The sequence below is a fragment of the Hirundo rustica genome, chromosome 20 (genome assembly GCF_015227805.2).
Source record: "Hirundo rustica isolate bHirRus1 chromosome 20, bHirRus1.pri.v3, whole genome shotgun sequence".
NCBI classification, from domain to species: domain Eukaryota; kingdom Metazoa; phylum Chordata; class Aves; order Passeriformes; family Hirundinidae; genus Hirundo; species Hirundo rustica.
Genome location: NC_053469.1, coordinates 4,103,984 through 4,123,563, shown reverse-complemented (window position 1 = coordinate 4,123,563; position 19,580 = coordinate 4,103,984). Strand labels below are relative to the sequence as shown.

The following is a 19,580-nucleotide window of genomic DNA, read 5'->3' as shown; positions in this document are numbered from 1 at the left end:
TCCTGCCGGGTCCCCCCCGCTGGCTGCCTTTGCTTCAACTGTCCCTTTCCTGAATTTTACAGCCCATTTTCCTTCCGTCTTCATCTCCTGCCTCCATTCCACCTCCCATTCCCTAAAACTGCTCTTAATCCTTTGGCAGCTGTTCTCATCGTGTTCCTGCAGCAAACTCACCTCTCCAAAGCATTTGGTCACTTCAATCTCTCTTCAAATTGTCACACTCGGCCAAGGGCATCACTTACCCAGTGCCTCCTCTTTAACTGGTATCATTTGCAATGATCCCAACCTTTCACCTTCCTTGAGAAGGGAGATTTCTGTGCTCATGCTCTGCTGAGCAAGTGGCCTTTCCACCCAAAGTGTCTGTGCTGTTTGCACACAGCCAGAACAAAGTTTAGAAAGCCGCCTGAGAGGTGCTGAGATATTTCCACTGATCTATTTTATTTTTGAGATACTTAAAGAACACTTCAGGTCGTTAATATATGGCTGTGGAAAGAAATCTAACCTAGATGTCGACCAACTGCAAAGATGTCAAAGAAATGTTGAAGAGCAGAGGGTGTTACTGGAAAGAACCCACCAGAAAAAGCTGGATGGGCAATAAAATTGAATATTATGGCAAGTCTGCATCTGACCCATGATCACCGGAAGCCAAAGAGTGCAAAGCCACAAAAATCCTGAAGATTATGGCAAAAAAAAAGAAGTTTTACAGAAAAAAAAAAAAAAACCCAACCCACTGAGGACTGACAAAACAGATTGTAAAAATATACCACAGTGACTGGAATCACTGTCAGGCTCATGGCGACAGAGAAACGCAACCAAGCTAAAAAATACAGGACTCCCATCAGCTCAGATAATTACATATCCTATCCAATTCCACAGTGAAAGGCACTTTGTGCCTCTGCCACCATTCTTACACCGCTAAGATAAGAATCCCTATTTCAAGAGCAGTTTTCTTCCCCTGGAAACCTTCCAGCCTGGCTCTGTGGTCGCATTGCTACCGCGGAGCTCCCGGCCCCGTCCGCCTGCAGCAGCTGCCGGGGCACAAGGACCTGTTACGCCCTTCAAAAAATCCTGAGTGCACCATGAAGATACTGATTCCCCTCCAGAGCGGTTATTTGCTTGCTGTAAGAGTTTCTGACTGCTTCAGGCTGACGGCTTAAGAGAAAATAAACAGCCAAGTCATGGTTTGGCATGAGGTTCACGTCCTGCACATCAGCCACAGAGCTGGGAACAAAAAAAGATCTGAAGGGCAGATTTAGATCCCTTATTACCAATTGGTTTACACTGAATAGGAAAGTAATTTACTCTCACACAGACTGGCTGTTGTCTGTGGGTTTATCTCCACTGATTGCAGCAGGCTGAAAAATTTCTTCCAAAATTTTGCCTTCTAGAACTACTTCTGGCCACTAGTGGACCCTTTTCTTTGCCAACTTTTGCTTTTTCAGCCAGTGCAATGAAAACCTGGGTCAGGGGGGGAATAACCACAGAATCCTTTCTGTGAAAACAAAGCTTTTCAGCCCTCATCAACATGTTTTCCTTTCAAACAAAGTCATGTTCCCACCCAGGCAGAGAGATTCAAGCACGGGATGAAGGTCAAGGGGAAGACCTCACGCTTTGATTTCTTTTGCTCAGCATTGGAGGGGTTTTTTTCTTAGTTTTTCACTCATTGGGATGTTTTGCATGTTCACTCTCAGCCACAGACCTGGACCTCCAGGCAGAACAGCTCCGTCCCAGAATCACGTCCCGCTGGAATTTCTCAGAGGATAACAGCAGATAACAATAGACAAATGCGTTGAAGACAAACCTAAATAATCTTCAATTAAGTCAGCCAAAGGGCATCTCCAACCCTAAAATCAATGCTAGCACACAAATTCCAGCTTGTCAAGCCAGTTATTTAATGGGAAAGAGCTGGCTCGGTATCTTCACTGCAAGACACACGTTTCCATATGTGCTTTTAGGACCAGAGCAAGAAAACATCTCACTCAGCCTGGGAGGGAATAGTAAAGCAAATTGGTGCTCTTGTAACCATGTGTACTCCTAAGTACAGCTATGAGCATCTGATAAATCTTTTAAAGTACGTGTTTACAATGGATTTTATTCTTTTTACTGTTCTATACATACGAGCCCTCTGAGCAAAATAACAGATCCTCTGACACTTAGAAGAAGCCACTGCCTCATTGGCTGCCCGCAGTGAAATAATTTATATTGTTGTTTCCTCACCCAAATTACAAGGATTGTAAAGAAGCTTCAGAAATTCAGAGTAATCAGTGCTTTGGAGGCACAGATCCCACAGCTGCCACAAGGGTGGAAGACCCACTATCGCAACTGAGAGTCTTGCCAGCCCAAAGACTGCAAAAAAAAATTGGTCCCTGAGTGTTTTCTACCCATTTTTCTCTTGCTATTTTCTTCAACAGTTAATAGAAAGTGAGGACAAGTGGAGAGCATTTAAAAAATGATCTTTTGAGCTTCTCCATGGGTTTATTGCCAGGACCTATTTAGAGAAGCATAAAGCTGTAAGGGGCCTATAACTTTACTGTATATTCCACAAGCTGCTTAGTAAAACGAGGAGCCTTTGGCCTCACACCCAGCTCATATCACCATCACCACTCCTCACAAACACACCCACACACGTGTGTGTGCAGGGACTTCCAGCCGCTAATTGAATTCACCCTCCTGAAAGCCCTAACAAATTGTAAGTGACCTTTTATACAAATTTCAAAGTCAAGGATTCGCCGCTAACCGCGCATCCCTCTTCTGCCATTCACCGTTCCACAAAACCCACAAACAATTAAAAGAAATAATGAAGAGCCCAGCGGCCCTCTTTCCTAATTAGCTGCAGGAGGCAGTGCAGGGGAGCGTGGTTAAGTGCTTCAATTACCTCGGCCCTCCTCGCAGCCCTTGTTAGAGCAGACAGGTCCAGGGGCCAAAGGGGAACAATTACGGCGAGGCAGAGCCCGGCAGTTTGCGGGGGGATGCTGGAGCTGTGCGGGCTCTCGCACAAGGGCCAGAGCTGTAATCATACCCCAGCTTCCTGCTGGGCTCCACACAGACAGATTAATGGGAGATAGATTGCTACCTGCAGCCCATCAGTAACCGGGGAGGAAGGGAGGCGAACAGCGCTGTGAGGGAGCCATAACCTGGATTTTCCTGTGCTCTCAGCCCCCTTGTCAGGGCAGAGGGACCTGAGCACTAATGCCTGGCTGCTGCCTGCATTGGGGGTACCCCACGGCCCCCAACAGATTCACAGACCTTGGCTTGTGCTTTGTTTGCTGAAGTTAATACCGATGGCAGCTGCCCCAAGGAGCCCCATGTTCCAGAGGTACTGGAGACCAAACTGTTCCCCAGTAAGAAACAGGTTGGACTTGATCTTGAGGGTCTTTTCCAACCCTAATGTTTCTATAAGAAGCCAGCCTGAGCTGGTGGGAACTTGCCTGACCACACACCATGGGGAGATTCTGTATGGACACTTCTACCACAGGACAAACCCTTCCCAGCATGAAGACACAAGGGAAGAATATGAAAGTGTCCCCTGTAGCTGTCTCCCCTGGGGACTGAAAGCCCCAGAGACAGATCCTGACTGTGCAGCAAAAGCACATTTTTGGTGGAAGGACAGCAGCAAGGACTAAACCCCCCTGAAACCTCATTAACCTTTCAAAGAAGGGTTAAAGTTTCAGCATAGGCAGTGGTGCAGCAGCACAATTTTAATGTCACAGGTGTGGACAAATTCCATTCTGTGACGGATCTGCTGCATAAGCAGCTGTGCAGGGCCAGATCCTGCTGCCTGGAAGCTGCCACCAGTATCGGAGCAGAGCTCTGGGCACAGCCCCAAGAGCCACTGCCTGCACCCATCCTCTGCTCCCAGCCCGTCCTCAGCAGCCGCAGGAAAAGCACTGCCCTGGCCGCAGAGCCACACACCAACCCCTCGGGCTGAGGTCTGCACTAAAATATTTACGTGCTTTTGAATTATACAGGAAAAAAGAGCACTCGCAAGTCAAGTTTTTACCCTTTTGCAACGGAACTTAGTAATCAAATTGATTGCACCTTTCAAGATGGTGTAAACCCCCTTCCTGAGCAAAGCCCTTTGTATCCACTTTTGCTAAGTACCTTTTTTTTTTGCAGCTGATATATAAACCTTTGAAAAATAAGTTTGAGGGGAGACTGACAACCTTGAAACCTCAAGAGCAGCATGGCATTGATGGGCACGGCTCCCTGAGCTGAGTATTATAGACAGATTTTAATTTCATTTTAACAAAATAGCTGTCTCCAGTGGAAGAAGCATCAAGAGCTAAATGAGGACCCATCTTGAGCTGAATCACGTTGAACAGACCCCGGCACTGTCATTGATTTTCTGGGAAGAAAAAAAATGCCTCTGGCTACTAAACCAAATTAGTAGTCACTGATGACCAATTATTTTGCCCCACTGTGAACGGGGAGGCGTACTAAAATTCCAGTTTGTCAGACCCAAGGCTCTCTTCTCAAACACCTTTCAACAAGCGTGTACCAAAAATCTCTCAGATGGTTCTGACGCCTTCCTGTTTTCGGCAACTTCTCCTTCTCCAAAGTTTTAATGAGCTGCCGCTCTGAGGATGGCCTGCCACAAAGTGAGCCCTTCCCTGCAGACTGGATCACTATTTGGCATTGGCACAAATCACAGCTGTCAGGATTTATACACACATACACAAAAAAAGTGTCAGCCTAATGTTTGCAGATTATAATTACCATTTCTCTTGCATGTCCCTGGTGCCTTCATTTTAGATAAATCCCAGCTCTGAGGTATCAGCTGCAAAGCACTGAAGGCTCATATTGAATGGAATAGATTTAACTAGTTTGTAGCTCATTTAAGGCCTACACTGTTTTATTTTAATATTGTTAATACTTTATTATACTTTTTAACACTGCTTTCACAGTAAAATAGCCTATTAGGAGGCTGCAGCTTCTTTTCCAGGAGATGCCTGGCAGACTAGAATTCCACATTGTATAACCAAGTTAGCAGGTGCTTGTCATCTCAGTTGAAAATAGGTCTGTACCCTGACTCTTGAAAGTAAATTAGAGAGATTCTATTAAAGAGACAGGAACTGTTTCAGGGATAATAGTTTTGAAAGTGTTCACAGATAAATTTTAAAATATTTAGGAAATGTCAGCATTAGAAGTGGCTCCAACTATTTGACTATAAAAGGAAGCAGATGAGTATTTTTTTCCCCCTACAATTATAAATAATTTGTTACATCCTATCAGAACTTCTTTGCCTTTCCTTTCCGTGGCAGGGCGCTTGTGCCAAAACAAGGAGATCTGAGTTAGTCTGAATGAGATGAGTTTTAATGTGCAATGAGCATCTCCAGAGGATGCTTCCCCTGCTCTCCCCGCAGCATCCGCAGACAGAGACAGCAGAATCCTCCCTGTTCAGCAGCGACATTTGGGCAGGGTGACAGAGGGAAAGGGAACACACGATCCATTGATCCCTGTCCTTAAGTAACACGGAGGTAAAAGGACATTTCCCAAAGGCCAGCTGCAAATAAGAGCTGTCACATTGCCAAGCAGCGCCGATATCGGGCCAAATTCCCCGTCCACTCTGCTGAGATCAGGCTTTGACCTACAAAGGAAAAGCTGCCTGGCTGAGATCTCTCCAGGCACCTTAAAGAGGTGTTCTCAGATATCCCTGCTCTTCCCCACTACTCTCAGGGCTCCTCTCAAAGGAGGAAAAGCCAGATGAAGTCCCACAACCTACAGCCCCACCAGGGCTGACGTGGATAACCGAGCACAGTCATTCCCACCGGTTTGAGAGAGGCAGTTCATGCGTGCATCATTCCAGGCACGATTCTATACTTTGCTGGATCAGGACTTAAATGCGATTAATCACACGGCAGGGAAGGACCTCTGAAGAGCATCAACCCAAATGTGTCCTTTCGAGCATTTACTTACAAGCCAGCTGTGGACTATCAGTCACCAACTGGCTGGACCACTGGAGATGGTAAAAGTCACCTCCATAGAGATGCAAAAGCACATTCAACCTAAAAAAAAAAAAAAAAAAATCAATAATCAAAGGCTACACACAAAGACTCAGTGCTTTCCTGCATCCCCACCCTGCACACCAGGAAAACTCCTGCCTCAGACAGCAAAGGGACAGGAGCAAACGAGCAATGCTCACCACGTGCTTGTGTCAGAAATACCAACACTTACACCACACTGCAGGACTGGAGACCCAAACAGATAATAACACACTCAGCCACTGATTTGCCACATCTTTTAACCTTTTAAATATCTTGCCCAGCTCTGATCAGCATGAAATGCCAAACTGGAAGGGAAGGAGGGGAGAGAAGAGGGGACAAAGGGTAAGCATCAGTGTCACCTTTGGCACCGGGTGTCTCCAGATAACATCTGGAGCAGCAGAGCTGATTTGCAAGCAAAGGCTTGAAAAGCCCTGCAGCATGTGATCTATGAAACAGGAGGCCTGCAGAAGGATGTCTCCTCTGATATGAATGTCCCCTTGGGATGGATATTGCTGGATTGCACATCCAGTATCATTAGAAAACACGACCATAGATTAGGCTGTTTTGAAGCATGTGGTGTGCAATAATTAAGTAATAAAAGTCACCACGGGGGTGAAGGAACAAGAAACAGAAGAGTTACTATTTGCATACAGGCTGCTGCTGCCCTCCCTGATCATCAAGGATTCTCCAGGCTGCTAAAAGCTGGCAGCTGTCAATTCTGGACCCACTCCTGCCATAAACCATGAAACACCAGCTCACTCTGATACGTGGACTCTTTGCAGAAACAGGTGGAGCTGGTGGTCCAGAAGCAGCCCAGCAGCTACCCCAAGTCCCCAGTGTCCTGCAGCTGGTCTGCACAGGCAGGGAAAGCTCTGGCTCTGCTGTGGGAGCTGCAGCTGAGGGCTCTGCAGGCTACAGATGGGAGCAGAGCTAGAGGTGAGAGCTCCACAGTCATCAGCTGCTGCCAAGATGGGAAAAGTCCCTCCTCAGCAAGGTGTGCAAGGACAAGGACCAATAAAACTTGAGTTTGAGGTCCTTCAGCACCTTTGAACATTTGCTTCTGGGGAAAAGGAACGGCAGCAGAGCCATGGGAATTACTGATTCACTGCCAGATCTGCCTCCCATGGTGGCTGATGAAGCGCCCTCACTTGCAAGGAGCAAAGCTCAACAATTTCAGGCTGCAGCTTTGCCACAATCTGGTCTGGTTAATGCCAGCTCAGAGCAGCTGGACGGGACACTGGCCAACAAGGAACTGCCTTTTTAGTCTTTTTCTAGAACCAGGGTCATGTGCAGCTCGTCATCTCTGCTGTCTCCTCCTTGCTCCCTGGAATCCTCTGCAAGGGGCAAATACACCTGGCTCTGTGCAGCTGAAGCACCAGACCAGGGCTCAGCATTTCAGCTCTCTTTCCTGCTGCAGACACCTGACCATCTGCACTGGGTCCATTTTTAGCCCTATTCAGGCTGCTTAGGACAGCACTTACTCCTCTCACCCCACCCCTCAGTGCACATTTGCAGCCTTTGGTGCACCACATCAGATTTTATTAGCAAAAGCAGTGTTATTTTAACAAAACACTCTTGGCACCCAGGGGTTCTCCCCTTGGAGGGAATCCAGCCATAGCTGCTCCACTGGGGACCAGCTGGGAAATGCTCTCCTGAAGCTCTAGCAGGGCCCAAAGCTGAGCTGCAGCCTGTGGTGTCCTGTGGCCCTTCCAGCACACCAGGGCTCAGACAGAGCTGCTGAAACCTGCCCTGTGAAAGGCTGTGCAAAGAGAGAAATTGTGCCAGTTCTGGGAAATGCCCAGGCACAGGTTACCACAGGCGTGTGCAGGCTGTAGCGTGTTCACTGCAATTGATTGTGGGTTTGATGTTTCCTGAGGAGGAGAAAGCCTTTCCCAGTGCCAGGCTTCATTCATGTTCTCACCAGTCACTTTTTGGGAGCAGAGATGTGAACCAGCATGAGGAGGCAAAGATTACATTGGTGTCTTTTCAACGTTTTCCAGGCCTTCCACTCCCTTGTTTGACATCATGCAACACAGATACAAGGAGCTGTGGATGGAGCAGCAGAGAGCCCGGACTGTAGTCCAGCAGGTGGTGAAGAAAAAGGTGAGAACATTCCAGCAATGCTTCCCCCTGATGTTCACAGCACTGCTGGGCATCACCCACCACTGTCCTACCCCATGATGGATGGAAGGGCTGCTCCCAGTCCTGGGGGGGCTCTCAGCTGGGGAAACATCCCCCTGCCTACTAAAAGGTTGATGAAACCTAACAAAGACGAGCATCCCCCTGCCAGGAGCCCCACAGGCTGTCCTTTGGACACTAGCTCTGCTCAGGTTGCCTGGGACAGTGGCCACGACAAAGGAACAGCCAGCAAATGCTGAAAGGACAGCCCCAGCCCTGAGCCTGGCATGCTGCAGCACCCACAGCAGCTGTTGGAGTGCAAGGCTGTGCTGTTAAACACACCAACATTGTAATATCATTTAAAAGCAGCCAATGACTGTTTTATTAGTTAATGGCTCAAAGAAGAGTTGGGCTAATATGGTAATGACCAATTTCAAGGGGCTTACTGCCATCACAAACTATGCTTTATAGTTGAAGTGCGGGAATACAGTGTCCTTAATTAGCAGCTATTTTATGAATACACCAGCCTGGAATGTTAGAAAGTGCATCCCTACTTTATCTATTAATGACTGATGCTTTTAATCACTAAGTTACCTCCGTCAAGCTCCCAAAGCCAGCCGCCACCAATTACTGAGTTAAGCAACACAAACCTGTATCCTAGACCACAGAGCAGACAGATTCCCAGGGTTTCATGCAGAGGCCAAAACATTCACCAAGGACCTAGCTGCACTGGTTTGTGCTGGGATTATCAAGCGCTGTGACCTGCAATTAATCTGGAGAGCCAGGAAACCCCACCATGGAAGTGACTTTCCCAGTTAGGGAACTGCAGCTCAGGGCTTCCAGTGCGCAGCAGTCACCTCCCTGGGATGCTCCATAAACCAGACACTGAGAGCTGCTCACGTGTTTTAACTGTCAGTACTGGCTGCATGGACATGGAAAACTCCCCAGGTCATATCATCCACCCCAGTGTCACTGCATTGCATGACAGATGATGTGCATGGCTGTGCAGCTGTTTGAGCCCACTCCTGCTCCCCTTTAGCTGCACACAAGTGAAGTGCAGCTGTTTGAGCCCACTCCTGCTCCCCTTTAGCTGCACACAAGTGAAGTGCAGCTGTTTGAGCCCACTCCTGCTCCCCTTTAGCTGCACACAAGTGAAGTGCAGCTGTTTGAGCCCACTCCTGCTCCCCTTTAGCTGCAGACCGGCGAGGTGCGTGAGAACCGCACCACGTTCCTGCGCATGCACCCGCTGCCAGTGAAGAAGGAATCCTTCTGGCACCTACAACGCTTTGAGAAGGTATGGGCCCCCCACAACCCATCCCATGAACAAAGTCAACCTTTCTGCACCTCTAAAAGCACCTGATTGAAATCAGGGGCTTTCTAACCCTGCCCATGTGCCCCAATGATATCCTTAGCTCACAATGAATGAGGCTCTTGACTCAGAGCTGCCCATGACCCAGACCTTAAAATGGTCCCAAACGGGTTCACACATCAGCCCTTTTAAACATCAGGGTAGGATATTTTTTGCCAGCCATAAGCCCTGGAAGAGAGGCAGAAGTTGCCCAGATGATATTTTTTTTTAAAATTTATATGCACTTTCACAAGCTTCCTGAGATGAGAAGCGTCTTTTTATATCTCACTGTTAGTACAGGGGTGGCCTTTGCTCTACAGGTGCCCTGCACAAGCAGGACAGTCACACCTGCATTTTGGGACCCTGCCATTCCATCAGCTCTCACCATAACTAATTCAAACCACACCAGATGGTTCAAGAAGCTTTTCTACCTCAGGGTTAGAGCTTTCCAGAAAGCCTGCACTCTTGATACCTCTCCAAACCACCTGATCGACAATAATCACCCTGAGACAAAGCAAAGGGTCGGGCCAGGTTAGAGATGTCCATGACACTTCCTTTTATTGATCCAAATAAGAGCCAAGGTGAAGATTTCTTGTTCTAGTGATGAGATCTAAATGTCTCCCTGAATTCATCTGTGCAACCTGCTCTGCTCTGGGTACTTGTTAGAATTTCATTAGCTTTGTTTGTGGTGTAAATTATGCAAAAACTTCCAGTGAAGAGCTAGGGGGGAGTTTAGGAGAGAAGGGGAAAAAGCTGGACCAGTGGAATAGAAAGGAGGCACCAGAAAGTGAAAGCACTGAAACCCTGCAGGGAGTGAAAATCATATTTGGCATTGATAGCTACCACTGCAAAAAAGCTCTCAGCTCTCTGTCCTGGCCCTTCTTCTGGTGGGGTTATTTTTTTTGCCACGCCGTTGATTTCTAACCCCAGTTTAAAGCAGCAAAGAAGCCCTGTTGTTTCCTGAAGGTGATTCCCTCGTACAAGTTGCAGAGTTTTGCCCAAGAAATGTACTTTGCACTGCCTTGATGTATTCCTCCACTGTCCTGTCTGAGAGTGCCCGATTAGCATATGTCAGTAATCATTTATCCCCACTGCCTGTCAGCTCGGAGCTGCTGCTGCGGCGACGGCAGCGAGAGAACATGACCGATCACTGTTAAACAGATTGTGAGAGTCACACGAGATACTGGGGCAAGCCTCCTCTTTAGAGCTCCTCTCACCCCAGACCTTTCCATCACTGCTCATTTTTCAGCCTGGGTTTTGCCTCGTGCTTTCCCTTTTGTTCCATCCATGGCTGCGGTTGGGTTCCTGCCCCAGCTGCAGCTCTCAAGCCTCCAAATCCTTCCTTCTTCTCTTTCTCCTTTTTCTTCTTCTCCCTTTCCCTTCCTTCCCACAAGCAGCACCCAGGGAGGAAGGACAGCTTGTTTTGCACGTCCTCTGCAGGTTTTCCCTACTCCTCCTTTCTCATTGCATTGCCCTGGAAGGTTTCCCTTCCCCAGCTGCCCCTCTAACAGGCACAGCCCATGTTAGAACTTGGATCAAGGAATTTGTTACTCACTTGACCTTCAGTGCACGGTTTCCTCCATGGAAAAATAACTCTTGAGCATCCATACATGTTGACCCAGTTAAAAGCAGTAACAACCTGGAAGAAGTTAAGGGTTCCCAAAGACATTTGGTGGTTTCCAAACTGTTCTTTAACTACTCCTGTAAAGGTGGGTTCTACAGAGGGGATGGAATTGTTTTGAAAGCCAGACTGACCTAACCCAGGAGCTCCAGGAGTCAATCTCAGTCCCTCCTTTACTGAGGTGACAATTGACAAAAACACTGCCTCTAATCCATCAACACCCTCACCCTCCTGTGCAAGAATATGAAAAGCAACCACAAAAATATCCCTTCACAGAGAGCTCGTTAGCAGACTTCATCTGCCCGTTATTTCCCACCTGCCTTTGGTGACTTTGTCCTGCTCTGACCAGTACAGAACTCATGACTTGGGAAATACTCCAGACCCTGGACAAGAACATTCAAAGACTCCACTGACCTGACAACAGCCCTCATTTTAAACTTCCATATGATCCAAGGCTGGTGTGAGGTGCAGGAGTGCAATATCCTGAAGCCACTTGTCCTTCTGGTCACTCACTCACCTCATCATCTGCTCTAGGTCTGAGGGGAATGACACCCAGCCACTGAAATAGATGTTATCCAAAAAAGGGGCAGCAGGAGGGGGAGATTTTTTCCTTTAGGCCCATAAAAATCATCAAGAAAGACGTTTATTCCCACCATGACCCCTTACAGAGAGCTACAGAAACTGGGCATGGATATCTCTGCTTGCTCTTATCTGGACTTTCCATTTCAGTCCCTGGCACCATGAAATCTTGCCCAAGAAGTGGAAGAGAAGAAAACAAAGGAGCTTTTCCCTCCCCACAAATTGTGTCTGCTTGCTGCCTGCATTGCCAGAGCTGCATGACATTACATAGTCATTCAGTCAGTAAAGTATGGACAAATTGATTATATTTTCATTTGGATTTAGGTTTCAGCCCCACTGCTTTAGAATAATGGCCCACACTGTTAAACTAACTGGGTGATTTACAGGCTGTCCCACGCTGGGTGCTCCCGCTCCGTCTCGCTCTGCAGGACTGACTTGGCCCGTGGTCTCCTGGGCCCCCCAGCCACCACGACAAGCAGGTCACAGGGAGCCAGCCCTGGCCTGATGGGCAGTTCATTAGGGAAAGTTGCTGCATTAAAGTGGGTTTTATTTTTTTCTTTAACTAAACCAAGCAGATGTTAACTCCTTACTCAGCAAGATGCTTCTACTGCCCTCCCCTTCCTCAGCTACCTCCCAAACCAAACGACCTGTGCCTCGCTTTGCCTACAGTGACACAATTCCAGGGCTCGGGTTTTGCTGGGACTGTGCACCAAAACTTAATTTATTTGTAGTTGTGGGACTACATTCCCCAGGGACGGTGCTCTCAGACATCCAGCATGGACATAAATTACAGAATCATAAAAGGGTTTGGGTTGGAAATGGGCCTTGAAGACCATCCCGTTCCAACCCCCCTGCCATGAGCAGGGACATCTTCCACTGGACCAGCTAGCTCAGAGCTCCATCCAGCCTGGCCTGGAACACTTCCAGGGATGGGGCAACCACTGCCTCTCTGGACAACTTGTTTCAATGCCTCACCACCCTCACAGGGAAAAAAACTTTCTAGTATCTAATCTAAACCTACTCATTTAATTTGAACCCATTCTTCCTTATCCTGTCACTCCAGTCTCTTATAAATAGTCTTGCCCCATCTTCCCTGTAAGTTCCCTTCAGGTCACACCCCAAAGCCTCCTCTGTTCCAAACTGAACACTCCCAGCTCTCTCAGCCTCCTGTCCCCCACGTTCAGTGGATGTGCCCTGTCCCTGTGTCACTCCTCACCTGCTGCTCAGGTGTCAATCAGACTCTGGAAAGGACATTGCTGCCCAAATGCAGCAGCTCCACCTGTGCCAGGCCAAGGTGAGGCTCCAGCAACCTCCATCTGAACGCCTGATAGTCATTATCCAACACAGTGAGTCAATGTCGGCCACCCCCAATATATTTCCAGGGCTCTATCAAGTCAAGAAGGATTCAGGTGGCAACAAAGCAGCAACACAGGACAGAATTTCACCAATGTGTCAAAACAGCTCCGTGCACCTCCTGTCACTGACACACACCAGGGCTCTTCCTTTGCTCATTAGAGAATCCCAGCTCACAGAGACACTCGGGTGGCTTGTTTACTTGACCAAGCAAGGGGAAGGAAAGAAAATGCAGCAACTTTGGACAAGACTTTTGTCACCGTGCGCTGCCTCCCCGAGCAGATGAAACGCGCTATATGAATAAGCGATAAGCAATTGACGAGCAAGTGTTCGGGTACCTTGGCAAAAGACTTAATTTGCAACCTGGCACAAAATCAAAGGCTCTGTCAACGGCTGAGCGGCTCTCCCGCGTATGCCTTGCATTACCTGGGAAAGCTCTGTCAGGTAAATTTCCACTGAAAGTAATTAGAGGAATCCCCACTGTATAAACTTTGCAGCAAAAATTCTGGGCTCCGGAATTTGATTCTCACCAGGGATCCGATACCTGCTCGCAGCCTGATCCTTCGTCAGAATTAACAGTTGAGGTTTAACATGTACACACAAAAATGTTCCGCATTTTTTTTTAATGCCTTACCTCTATTTTTGTCTATAGAGCTGAACTGACAAGCACAGCTCATGTAATCTTGCAGCTGTTGTCTTGTCAGAAAAGCCACAGATTCTGCTTGAATAACCTGGGCTTGATGCACACGGGGCTGGCTGTTCAGGTGCAGCTTTGGTCCTCCTGGGTTTGAGGGCAGAAAAACTACCGGGACTTGGAGCGTTACAAAACTCCTCTCCTGGGGCCTAAATAGTGCTTAAATAATAAGTGAGTTCAAGAGCTTCCTGTCACCACTCTACCAGATCAATTCTCCCTTCAGCTGGGATCTTGGCTGACCAAAAAGAATTAAGATCAGTGTCAGCTGATGGCTGTCCAACGGCCCAAGTGACACGAGCTGGTGGCTCCTGGCCCTGCAGTAACCATCCAGGGCAGCATCGCTGTCCTGTGGCAGGCACAATGCAGACAGAGACCACAACACCCTGCAGGGTTCCAGACAGGCAGCACAGACCCAGCTGCCCTGGGCACGACCCCTGCACGTCCCCTCTGCGGCCACAGCAGAGATGTCACCTCCACCCCATGGCTAACTGCAGGCTCTGGGCCCCAGCACCATCACTACATCTTCCGGCTTCTGGAGGTTTTCTTGTTTTGCCTCCACTGCCAAAGATTGCAGCAGTACAATTGCTCAAATCACAGCAAAGCATTTTCATGATTCAAGTTTTCCCACTGTCCCTTGTGCCCTGGACACTCAGCCTCTCATCCCACCCAAATGCTGCTTTCCGTCACAGAATATTGTGGCTTGGGAGGAACCTTTAAGGGCCATCTAGTCCAGTTCCCCTGCAGTGAGCACGGTCATCCCTCAACCAGATTGTGTTTCTCTGAGCCCCATCCAAGCTCACCTTGAATGTTTCCAGAGATGGAGCATCCATCACCACGTCTAAATATTTCAACATCCTCATTGTAAAAAACCTTCTTATATCTTATCTCAATTGACTCCCTCTTGGTAAAAACCATCACCTGCCATGCTCAGCACTTCCTTGTGTCTCCCTCAGAGACAGAGTGACCATCACTGCCCTGCCATTTCCATTGCTCTGGACATCTCCTGATTAACACAGGAAAACAACTCCCTCCTGTGCAGCTGTACAGCCTCGATCATCTCCAGGGCAGGCTCCACCCACAACCAAGCCCCAGTGTCCAAAGGCAGCACAAGGAACAGTTGGCACCCAGTTCCCACTGCTCTTCTGGAGATTCTCGCCCATGAAAGAACAGATTTTGGGCGCTCACAGCTTGTGGCAGGATGAAACCACACACGCTGTGTTGGGTTACTGGTGAGCACTCGCCATTGCTTCCAGTGCACAACTCCACAGAAATGCTTTTTAAATGGATTTGGGGTTTCGTTCTGACTTCTGCTGAGATGCTATTTGTCAAGACAACTTTAAGTAAAGCTCTTGCCTGGCATGAAAAGGGTCAGGATTCAGATGTCAAGCACATGAGGTCAGTGTGAAAGCTACCATCTCTGGTCTGACCCTGCAACATCTGCCAGGGAGGTGGGGGGCACACACCAGGTTACAGCTGCAGTGGGTTAATTCTTCTTTCCTCATGCTGTTGTCCAGACCAAATGGCCAGTGAACCCCAGCAAACATCTGTGGCGATTATTTTCAGGAAAAACAAAAAAAACCACCACCAAAGAAACAACCAACCCCAACCCAAATCTCCATGGGACATTAAATACAGCAGCCCAAAAATTGCCAAGCTCTGTTTGAAACCTTCCTGGGCTTGAAAGAAATAAAGATCATTTAGCCCAAGCTCCCTTGTCCTGCATTTCCCTCTGCTCTTAGAGTGGTGGGGAGAGAAAAAAAAAAAAATCAACCCCATTCGTTAAGGCAGTTAAGCACGGTGCTGGCAGGAAAAGCCACATTATTTGTAACCCTAATAATCCAACGCTCACCTCTGAGCGCGGCTCATCTTGGACAGAATAACGTCTGTTTTAAAAGTACCTGCCTCTCTCTAACTTGTCATGGCATTTGTTGACAACCCTATTGAAAGCCGCTCTCCGTGCGGCTGTGAAGGATCTTTCAGCACCTCTTTCTCTTTCCTAGACAGTTTTTGAAAGGGAGGGGAGAAAAAGGGAAAAAAAGCCATCAATACAGGGGGAAAAAGGCATCAGCAGCCAACATCGCCTGATGAAGCGCCTCACCTGGGCCCCCAGCACACCGCCTCCAATTAAATCAAAATGGTTTGTTTTTAATGGTCTTTTACACTGACAAGTGGGCTATCATTCCAGGCCTAGAGAGCTGTCAGGGAGCCGAGGCAAATCCTCCGTTGATAATGCCCAATGCTTCCAATTAGGAACCGAGGCCGCTCCTGGCGCACTAACGATTCCCCAGCCTCCCCCAAGGCCCCATCGGCGTTGGCTGTTTCGTCTTCGCTCTTCCTCCGCCGCAAATTACTGACACAAAACGGAGGCGCCCCGGTGCCTCCTCACCACGCCGGGCCCCGGCCCTGTTGGATTTAATGAGGCGATGGAAGTTTTTGCGGATCTTTCGCTAAATTCTTTTCTTGTTTGACAGCTGCTTGAGTGTTGACCTTATAAAAGATTTAGTGTTTCTCATTATTTTCTGTCAAGCTTTACAAGCGGTGGCTTCGCGGTAAAAAAAAAAAAAAAAAAATCATCATTTGCATCTCGATGTGCGCGCGCGCGGGGCGGATTTCTTTTTTTTTTATTATTTTGTCTGTAGAGGGATGCTCGGCGCTCTGAGCGTCAGTGTGTGCACCCTACGCCTCTCTGTATTGTTTGTTTTACTCCCTCCCTTTCCTGAAAAATTCCACCGTTTTGTGTTGTTTTGGAGGGGAAAAAAAAAAAGAGAAAAAATAAGCACCGGGATCTGTTAGACTCCTGTAAATGAAGGAAGGTTTGGGAAAGGCAAAAAAAAAAAAAAAAAAAAAGGCAAAAAAAGAAGAAAATAATAGAGATTGGTTTCCCGTAAAGTGAGCACAGAAAGTGTTTTGTCACTCGCTAAAGGGATTCGATCAAATGGATGATGGAGGAACAAGGATGGGTCCCGGCGCAGCTTTGTTGTTAAAGTGAAAAATGGTGCAAGGCTGGGGAGCTGCCTGGGAGCAGGTGGGCAGAGGCAGGCAGGTGCTGGGAGAGGAACAGGGACAGCCACGTCTCCATGGATCCTTCCAGGCCAGGAGGAGAGCCTGGTGCTGTTCATTACTTGCTTCAGGCCTTTTCATGGCTTCTTTCTCACGCCACCACAAACCAATAAATGCAGCTCTAGTAACTAAAACTCCCACTGCAAGCTGAGCTCATTTTGCACCTAAGGGTGCTCACAGTGCCCAACAGCTGCAGCACCCACAAAACCCTGCTCAGTGTCTGGGGTTGGCCACCATCAGGGCAGCTCTGGCTCCTCTGCACCAGCTTGGCTTTTCTGCAACTCACATGAAATTTATCAGCCTTCAATTAACACACCTGCCTTAATACATCCTTCAATCTAACACATTGTTATAACTCTGAAACCCTAAAGATAATACCCCCCAAATATATGTTTGACCTTTAGGAGTGGTAATTATTTATTTTTTGCCCCTCTAATTCTGTGAAGCAAACACTGACATCACAACACAACGTCCCAGCTGCAAGGGTCCCGCAGGTTTTCATTTGTCAATAACAAACGCAATGAACAGCGGCAAAACACTGCTCCTCAGCAGCACCAGGAGCCCGTGGCAGCTCCATCATCCTGCAAGGAAAACCTTTCAGCTTTTTCCTACAAACCATGTTCCTGTCCTGCTGCAGCCAGTGCTCCAAACAAAATCCTGGCACAACAACCCATAACTGCAGCGGAGTAATGGCAAAGATCATCAGCTGTCTCTAGAGGAGGTACCTTTGGGTTCATCATTTAAAATATTAATTAGGAGAATCAGAGATGAGGATTTGTCACTGGCCTTGACTGCTCAACACCGGTCTCTATCATAATAAGACCTTTGACCCAAGGACGCCCTTATGTGGACTCTAATGACTGGGAGGGTTTCTCATTTTTTAAAGCAGCACTGGCCCCTGTCCTGCACCTGGGGCTTCCCACTCACTCATGCTGAGGGCAGGAGCTGGCATCCCTCACAACTTCCTCAAGGCTGTGCTCACTTTAATTACTGCCAGTTGTGCCTCGGTGGGACATTCCTCCCCCAGGAGCTTTGTTCCGAGACTGGAGTGAGCAAACTGCTGTTTCCTCTGCTATGGCACCAGCCCCATGCCAGGCAGAGATGTCCTTGTGCCCGGTTCCCAGCACTGGTGGATGAGGGATGGTGACAGGAGGGCAGAGGCACGTTCGGGAGAAGCAGCTCAGCTGTCTTTACCTGCAAGCACTGGATTTTTCTAACAATCCCAGCTCCGAGGGGAAAACTGCTGCATCTTTAATGGCAGGTTGGAGTTGGAACAACCAGGGATTGTCCCTGCCGGCTCTCTGGGGTTACCAACCTACCTCAGCAGCCCCCGGCTGTGCCTTCCCCACCCCTCCCTCCCAGAGAGGGGTTATGTCACTGCCGGTGTTTGTGAGAAAGCAACAACATCCAGAAACAGCTGTCTGAAGTTAGGCACTCAAATGCATATTTAAGTACCTGAACGCCTTCCTCCAGAGAGGGGGAATAGCTAAATATGCTTTGTTTGTCTTGATTAATGAGATCACTAGCAAGCTTTTCAGGGCAAAGACTGCTCTGTATTTTTACATATGCAAAACCTGACATGCAGCCAGCCTGAGCAGGGTGGGGGAAGCGGGAGGCAGCTCAGCACAGCCACACGAGGCAGATGTATGGCACAGGGAATTGTGCTGGGGCAGGCAGAGCCCGTGGCCCCCCACGGAAAGCGCTCGGTCACTGCGGTTCCAGTGCAGGCTGGCTGCACACAGCTGTGTGAGAGCCGCACTGCTCACCCCTAAGAGCTTCCTACCCCACGTTATTTCCCTTCTGTTTATTGTCATGGGCGTTTTTTCACACTGTCCCTGCTCAAAGGTGATTCCTGGGGAGCTGCTGATTTTGTGGTTTTAGGTCAGGTCGTGCAAGAGCTCCTGACCTCACCAGGGACTTCTGTGGGAGCTCTGAGCCCATCCTGGCCCCTCAGTGAAGCACCCAAGTCCTGTGTTGTAGAAAACAAGTCACATTTATTTCAGGGCCCACCTCAGGGCATGGCGGCCTTTAAAAATGCCAGACAGCAAACAAACCATAATAAAATCACAGGGTTTTGTTGCTAGAGCAGGATAAGAATCTCCTAAAGTCAATGAGAAAGATCCTCCTTGTTTTAAGCAGGTTAAATGTTTAACTTCAGCTCTCCCAGTCAGGCAAAAGCCCTGGTGCAATCTGCAGTCTCCTCCCTGTCTGTGCTTCAACCTATTTTCTGTGGCTGGCTCCTGGTTGTAACCAATCCTCTCTCTGCTCCTTTCCTCATAGGCTGAGCCTCATCTCAGGACTTTTCCAGACCCTGAGTCCCGTAGAAAAGCTCTCAGTGCCTCCCACTGAGGAGTGCCTGCCAGTGGTCCCCTTCCCCAGAGGGCCCCCACAGCAAGGACAGTGCTGGGCACAGCCCTTGGACCCTGGGATTCCACATGCAATAAACATTCTCTCAGGTCTACAGAGTTATGCTAATGCAGATATAGCCAAATAAATCATAAATATAAGAGGAACATTTCTGTCTCAGCCTGTTTATTGCTTTGTGTTGGGCGCACAGGACAGCCTGCACAGCACAGTTCTCACAAACAGGGCAGTGCTCACACCAGCACAGCCCCACAGGGAAGGCAGGACAGGCTCCTTCCCTGCCGGTTCTGGACAAATAGATTGGATGCAGCCACATCCTAGCTGATATCAAATCTGTAACAGCTCATCAGTCCTCATTCTTTGCCAAAAAATCTTCCCACCAGTGCCTGATTCAGCAAAGCTCTTGCCTGTGTGAAGGAATTCAAGCACCTGCTTTGAGTGCTCTGCCAAACTGGGGCCTCA

At 48.4% G+C, this 19,580-nt stretch overlaps 1 protein-coding gene across 1 annotated transcript in view; it reads left to right on the top strand.

Moving 5' to 3' along the window:
* The window catches only part of CFAP77 (cilia and flagella associated protein 77), a 57,147-nt gene extending 37,976 nt beyond the window's left edge, over nt 1-19,171 (top strand). The window contains exons 5-7 of the mRNA XM_040083600.2: nt 7,982-8,084; nt 9,292-9,393; nt 19,035-19,171. Coding sequence (XP_039939534.1) covers nt 7,982-8,084; nt 9,292-9,393; nt 19,035-19,103 — 274 coding nt within the window. The 3' untranslated portion in view covers nt 19,104-19,171. The remainder of the gene's footprint in view (nt 1-7,981; nt 8,085-9,291; nt 9,394-19,034) is intronic.
* Nucleotides 19,172-19,580: the final 409 nt, after the last annotated feature.